At 55.4% G+C, this 7,649-nt stretch overlaps 1 protein-coding gene across 1 annotated transcript in view; it reads right to left on the reverse strand.

Annotated features, from left to right (window-relative positions):
- LOC104627631 (axin-1-like) overlaps positions 1 to 7,649 on the reverse strand; it is a gene marked incomplete at its 5' end in the record, with an annotated part of 24,771 nt that overhangs the window by 5,857 nt on the left and 11,265 nt on the right. The window contains 3 exons of the mRNA XM_010295958.1: positions 380 to 625; positions 1,820 to 1,996; positions 4,464 to 5,017. Coding sequence (XP_010294260.1) covers positions 380 to 625; positions 1,820 to 1,996; positions 4,464 to 5,017 — 977 coding nt within the window. The remainder of the gene's footprint in view (positions 1 to 379; positions 626 to 1,819; positions 1,997 to 4,463; positions 5,018 to 7,649) is intronic.

Genomic DNA, 7,649 nt, shown 5'->3' on the forward strand with positions numbered 1-7,649 from the left:
CTTTGAAATTCTGGTGTGAGCGTGAACGAGCTGAGAGTCCGCAAGTACCAAGGGAGAGAGCTCTCCTATACTATGCCCCTTCTAGACACGGTCCCCTTGCCCAGCTCCTCCTCAACCTCTCAGCAGCTCCTTCCCTACCCTCCCAAGAGCCCTTCCAGCCTCTCCATCAACAAACCACAAGCCCAAGCCCTCAAGGTGGGTTTTGGCACTTGCACCACGACGTTAGAGGGACTGGCGCAGATCTCTCTGACCTCTCTGCGTATGCCTCCACCCAGTTGGTGCTGGGAGCTGGAGACCAGAGCTGAGGGCAGTGGACATCTCCCTCAGTTGCCCACCGTCAGACCTCCCTCCCACGCACAATCAGACCCTATCACCATACCTTTGTTTGAGGGGGAGTTTTCCAGCCCTTTTTTCCTCCTCTTCCAACCTCCTGCGAGCTTCTTCCAGCTGGGTGAGAGGGTTGGGGGCTGGATTGGGCGGCATGGTAGGATCCTGGATGAAGGGGTGAGAAGGCTGGACGACATTTCGGAGCTGGGCACTGACCCACGGATGCACCGCAACAGGTCGCTCAATGGAGAGAGGTCGGACCATATCGTGGGACAGCTGCTTCTTAGCACCTGAAGAGCTACACACAAACACAAAGGTTTTACACAGACCGCCGAGCTGCTTTGGACAGGCACACAGTCACTCCTAGATGAACCTACTGCTTTCTGCAGCTGGGCATGGGCACCACTGGGAAGCTCCTTACAGCACAGCTTCCAAGGGACAGGGGAGCACCATCCACCTCTAGAGAAGATTTCAGGACAGCAAGTCCTGAGGCATCAGGGTGAGCAACCCAGCCCTGACACAAAGCCCACAGATCTGTTTAAGGGCTCCCATCAAGTCTGCAACATATAAAATAAAACCAGCCAAAGGCAGCTCCACCATTTGTGACGTTCCCCCAGAAGACACCCTCCCATGTGCTGCCGACACTGCCAGGCCGGGAGCCTCTCCATGCACCACTGGTTGCGCATCTCCAGGGAAAGGCACGTTGCCGGGATGTGCTCGTCCTTTCCCAGCTCCAGCAGCAGAACCTGCTGCCTGACTTCACGGTGGCCTGGCGCAGCCCATGGCTCTGGCACTCGGCCCAGCTGCCTGCAGCACAACCCACGCTGGCCTCTACCATCAAGCAAGACGAGAAACCACCAGCACTTTCACCGCTCAGCCACCAGTGCAGCTGCGTCAGAGGGGACGAGACCCCAGATCCCGCTCGTCGACACCCGGCAAGCACTGTTTTTTGCCAGAGACTGACCAGATTGTGATTAAGGATCCGTGCCTGCAGATCTGCTGGACTCCAGGGAGATTCCTGAGACAGTCACGTCCTTGGCTCTGCTCTAGGCAGGCGAAGGCATCCCAGAGGATGCTCCCAGCAAGCTGAAATGCTGGGCAACCCTGAGCTGTGCTAAACTGCTTACTCAGGACTGATGGCACCAGTGCAGCAGGTCCAACGTTGCAAGAGTAACAGGCATTTACATACAGTAAATGCTTAAAGGAAAAAATACTGCCTACTGTGTGCTGCGCTATCCACCTCGAACCACAGCAGTAATTTGTGAGATTCCCCTGGGGCTGCAACCTCCCGGCCATGGCCACAAGTCATCCTTCAGAAAAAAACTGCCCTTACAGCCCCTGAGCAATCCTCAGCCTCCAAAGGGTCTAAACCCTTGTGCCCGGTGAATTCTTGTCCTCCCAAGATGTCCAGGAACAAGGCAGACTGCCGGACAGCCTAGACACACATGCCTTGCGTAGGGGATGCAGTACAACATGCCCTGCCAGCCCTTACCCATGGTTTGTTTTCTTATGCCTGCTGATCTCCTTCTCTCCTTCTATGATCCACTGAAGGATCTTCTGGTTTCTTTCCACGTCTTCAGGAGATCCTGGCATCTCATAGCTGGCACCATCACTTTTCCCTGAATCGGTCTTCTTAACATTTCTTTTTGAGAGCAGACTTGCTTTCCCACTGCAAGAACAAAGCTTGAGACATTAGCGCTTTGCCTAAGCCAAACCACCGTGGGCCGTGGCGGATGGCCGTGTCTATCTCCAGAGATACTCAGCCCTGCCGGGGTCTGGTGCTGCCTGCAGCGCAGACGTGGCCCTCGCGGCCTTCCACAGCCCGCTGGCTCTACCACAGCTCAACCCAGCCATGCCGCAGTTGAGGCTAAGCTCAGGACTGGCCAGACCTAGGCACAGCAGGCTGCTCCGTCCGGCCACCTGCGGGGAAAGGTACCTTCTCCTCTGGCCAAACGAGCCCCGGCAACGTGGCAAAATCCCCAGCAGATCTTCTGCCACACGAAGAGTTGTGTTAAACCCCTGGCTCTTTGCTCAGAGCAGGAGGTTCATCCTGGTGCTGCAATCTATCGGCTGCCTCTCCACGCCAGACCAGTGCTGGAAACCGCAGCCTTTCCCCCGCACCCCCAGGGCTGGAAACCGCAGCCTTTCCCCCCCCCCCCCCAGATTCACTGATACCCCACACTGCTGATTTGCCATCCTGACCATTCGCTTCTCACCCTGGTTTGGACTGTGGCTTCATATCATGGTGGAAGATCACATCCTAGCGGGGAGGACTGCCTTCTATGGGCTCTTGTGCCCCAGGAAGTACTGCCACCTCAAACACCGTAGCCAGATGGATGCCAGGCAGTAGCCGACGTGCTGGCTATGCTTATGGCTGCAGCGAAGGCTCCTACAGAAGCCCCACCGCTCCTTGCCCACATCCATGCCCACGTGCCCAGCTGGGCAGCCCCACGCACACGAGGCTGCGTAGAATTCACCCGTGCTGGCCTGTCATTGCCACAGCCTGTAATTTCATGGGACCCCCATCATCCTAATCACCCACCCGCTTCACTCCATAGGACCTTCCTACTTCTGCTTCTGCGTGCTCACTAACACACACAGGGAAAATAACCGAAACATCGCAGAGGAATAAAAGGCCTCTAGTCAGCTTTGCTAATTTTTGGGGGAAAAAAACCCGGAGAGGGGTTGTTGAAGATCTACAAAGGCAGAGCAAACCGACAGTTCGTTCTCAGCTTCTCCCCACATGATAGCGGGTATCAAATCAAATTCTCTAGCAGCAGGTTCAGTGCAAACACACAGAAAAGCCTTTTTCTGCAGCTTGTAATCAAGCAGCAGACACAGCCGTGGGGGCTGGGGGGACAGCAGCCCAGCTGGGTTCAACAAAGAGCCAGACAAGCCACCGCAAGAGACTGCTGCCTGCCGAACAAGACTGCTCGGATGCAAACTCTTGTCTTGTGAAGCTCCTAACCCAGGGACTGTCAGGAACTGGCAGTTTGTGCCAGAGGGAAGGACAGCTCTGAATGGCCCCCCTTGAATTCCCCTTAAATATGTGCCGTAGTCAGTGCTAGGGAGAAGTCGGGTGTCTAGGCGGGGCTTTGGGTTCACCCAGCACGGCCATGCTCGTGCCCCATTGAAACAACCACCCTTTCCCTATAGACGGAGGGCAGATGCAAGAGCCTCTCCCTCCCTGGAGAGCAGCGAGCTTCAGCTGCTTCTGCGCTCTGCCTCCCTCCTGCCACCCGGGAACGCCGTCCTGCCCGCTGCAGCCCCGGCCGCGTGCCTTCACTGAATATCCCATCCCTGGAGCGCCGCAAAGCATCGCCCCAAACCCACAGCCTCGGGCAGCCAGACGAGCTTGGGGCGAGCACTGCTCTCCCCTGCGCCTGCTCCGTCGCCATCCCTTATCCCAGGCAGCCCCGAGCTCCGCTCTCACCTTGGCAGTCATGCGGACTAGCAAAACCCGCAGTGGAGAAGGAGCTTCACCCTCTCCCCTCAGCACAGAGGGGACGGAGGAATTCAAACGGCCAAGGGAAGCCGGACAAAAGCCTGTAAGGCAGCGATATGTCCTTCCTGGGCAGAGGGTCCCCCGCCCCGGAGAACGTCCCCTTAGGACAGGATGCCACGGCAGCACCACGGCATCCATCATTTTGTCAGGAAGATAAAAGAGCTCTTCTGGTGAATGGGTTAGGCCTTACAATAAGGAGGGTTTTTTGTCCTCTCGTGAACACCTTAGGAGATCGGTTTCTGTTACCCAGACCCTGAGACACAGCCCCGTACTTGGCAACTCCTGATGCACAGGGAAGTAGACTAGCATTTGCAATTTCTAAGCACCTCTGCTGCTTTAAGGGGCAGAAAAACTACTTTATAACCAAGGCCATTAAAAATCCTGGTTAGAGGTTGTCTTTCAGCACTAGTCACAGAGGTGAAAAGGGGTTTACAGGGGTTATCAGGGGGCATATCCATTTCTGAAGGGGAAGAGCAGTTGGGAGGCCCTCAAACCATGTCCCAGCACAGGCTTTCACAAGAAAATGTGCTTCAGCCACCCTATTTCACTGGCACGCTACAGCCCATTTATGAAAAAGATTCCTAGAGAAGCCATGGCTCTGGGCCTCCCGTTGGCTGTTGCCTTGACTCACCTGTAGCCTAAAGAGTCCATGGGGACAGGTGCCATGCCCAAGTTTTCAGTGTAGTTTCGTGACTTTGTTGCATAGTTATGTGAATCTACATTCCAAGCAAAGCTGTTCTGCACTCGCTGCGTGGCCTCGGCCTCGATCTGCTCTTTTGGTTTCATCACGCTGTGGTGATGGATGTGGTGGTAGATGTGTTTATGGTGGTATAAGTTAGCTGCATCCAGTTTCATTCCTGATTTTGTTGCGTGCTTGCCATGCCCTGGAGGAATTGTTCCTAGGGTCCCTGACAGCTTTCCTAAGTGGCCGCTTTCCGGGGACCGTGGCTTAGGAGAGTGGCGGCCAGGTCCCGGAGACTGGCAGCCTGGTGTTTTCATCACGCGCTGTACATGTTCATCGAGGATACTTTCTGGGTTTTCTTCATGGGCATCTCTCATCTGCATCCCGGCGCAGCCCATCTCAGAGTAACGAGGAGCAAAGTGATGAAAGGCTTGGGCAGAAGGCATCTTGTGGCTAATGACCGAGGGACCAGAAGAGATATCTGCATCCTCACCTTCTTCCTCCTGCAAGAAACAAGAGGACAATCAGAGAATGACAGTGGGATCGTGGAAGGGGTCCCTAGTCTCACCTTCCGCTCGCAGCAGGACTGCTGCCAACCCATGAAGGGGTCAGGCCTGGCCTTGTCCAGCTAGATCTTGAAAACCTTCAAGATGGAGATCCACCACCTCTCCGGAGACCTGTGCCAGTTCTGTGCCTCCTGCAGAACATTTCCTAGTGCTCAACCCAAGCCTGCGCAGTCTTGCTGCCACCAAGCTCAGGTCTCTGTACCCTCTTTTTGAGCCACCATTAGCAAGGGTCTCCACACGTTACCCAAAGAGCCCAAAGCAACCTCTGACAGGCAGCCCACACATCACAACCAGGGTTTACGGATGCAACTTTCTGATAAGCGTAACAACTCAATGAGATGTATGAGCAGGCAGAACCTTACTAAAAAGCTCCCCGAGTCCCTTGAAGGTGGTTCCGTAACAACCAGCAGTGGAAACGCAGCTTACCGCACCGTACCTGTGACTTCCTACAAGCCTTCGGTAAGACACCGTTTCAAAGCCTGTCAGACAAAGCCCAAAGTTACAGCACAGGTAGCAAAACAGTTCTCGAGTCAGGTGAGACTAGGGGGGTTTCTCATGCGAATGGCTATTTATTTCACACGGCAAAGGCAACAGCGGGCTTGTCACGGGAGGGAGCAACTGAAGGTCAACAGCAGCATGAACGGCTCTGAAAATCAAACACTGGTTTCTTCCGGGCATGCTAAGACTGGAGCGAAACACTTCACGCAGGTAACGGACCGGGTTGGAACTAACTGCTTGTTCTGGTAGTTCACAGTGCTCTAGGACACACTGTTAACGACGCTGAAGTCCTTGCCAGGAAGAATAAAACTCCTCCATGCTGACAGCCACAGTTTTGTTGCTGACAAACTACTTCACACTCCAACATAAACTCAGATATTTATGAAGTTTCTTTATTGGAAGTCAGGATTCCTCTTTTTTTTAATTACATAAGCAGGATTCCAGTGAGTCCTTTAATCCTGCTCTCTTTTCCTTCTTTGGCACAGCAAAGAAATCACTTGCAGCACAGGGTACCTCTGCCCTGCCAGATAAATGCACTGCTAGAAAACACTGACTCCCATCAGCTTTGCCTGTTGGGTGTCATCATCCATCACTTGCTGACCAGCTTCAGAGTCGCAGCTGACAACCACCCAGCAAGAAAGCAAGTAACAGGCTTCCTCCCCGTGTCACACCTGGGGGTTCAAACCTGAAGCGGGGACAACGCCAGGCTTTGAAAGTGCCAAAGGTGTGGGTGCTGCCAGCCTGGGAGTGTGACACGATGCCCACGTCTGGAGGGGATGCACCACTTTCTAACGAATCGCTTTGAAGAACTTCAGAGGCACCTTTAATCTGCAGCCACAAGCTGCAGCCTGCCAGCCGCCATCCCCGGGCACGGCTCAGGGACAAGAAAAGATGAAGCATGTGCTGACTAAATCCTTACCACTGGGGTTAGCAGCTTGTGATAAACCAGTGATGTGTTTGGGAGGCTTTTAAGGCTGGTACCTACTTTCTGGAAAATTTAGGTTTAAACACCAACTAATGGGCAGGGCAAGATCTGGCGTGTCCCTTCTGCTCAGAGCCCAGAGCTCCGGCAGTGCTGTCACACTGAAGCAGGGTGGCATGAGAGTGCAAACCTGAGGTGGTCCAGCCAAATAGGTGCTCGGGATGTGGGAAATCCTGCCTGGAACTCCGTTCTGCCAATAACTGGGACCTGGTACTTTGCTTTGCTCCCAGACTGAGATCGGGGGGGCTAAGGGGAGAGATGCATCGCTGCGCTCACAGTTTGCCCAGGCTCAACTCGTTGGTGTTGCTGAGCGGGAGATCTGGACCCAAAGCAGGTCCTCGGGCAGGAGCAAGGGCTGCCGGGGTTGGTGGAGTGCAGGTACCTGAGGGGGCTGGCTTCCCACCCCCTCGCACTGCTCTCAGCCTCGCAGGGAGTACGAAAGCCCAACAGTGAGAAAACAGCAGCTAACGAAGGAACTGGGGTGCCTACCCCACGCTGCCTTCTCTCCTTGAGCAGGGCAGAGGCCAAAGGTTTGAGTCAAGGCTGCAGATACTGATTCTGTTCCATCTTTTCTCCGTGCTTAGTCTGCAGTGAAAAGAACAACATACAGCACGAGGCCGGGGCAGCCCGAGCCGGGATTGTAACGCAGGACTTCAGATACGGCAGAGTCACGTCTCGGCACTGCAAGGTGCTCCTTGCCTGAGCTACCCGACCGCAGCCTACGCCAGCAGCAGCAGCCTTCCCTCCCACCCAAACCTGCCCGCGCCCAGCTGCACAAGCCTCCTGCCTAACTGCAGCCCCTCTGCCTGCCGAGCACCCTCGCCCTGCCCACGGTGGCACAGGCAGAAGACAGGGAAGACAAGACAACCGCACAACCAAGCAGGCACGGGCCAGAGGCAGTAACTGCGGCATTTGACACCGAGGAAACCCGCGGGTCTGGGGAGCAGCCTCCTCCATGAGCTCAGCTTTCCTGGACACAGGGCTGGCGTGGGCTCCGGAGCCGTGTTTCGGCATCTCGCTGGGCTGTGCTCCACAAAGCTCGGCAGCGTGCGCGGCTTCTCGGCGGGGGGGGGGGGGCCAGGGGGGCGC

Source organism: Phaethon lepturus, unplaced genomic scaffold (genome assembly GCF_000687285.1).
Source record: "Phaethon lepturus isolate BGI_N335 unplaced genomic scaffold, ASM68728v1 scaffold30031, whole genome shotgun sequence".
NCBI classification, from domain to species: Eukaryota; Metazoa; Chordata; class Aves; order Phaethontiformes; family Phaethontidae; genus Phaethon; species Phaethon lepturus.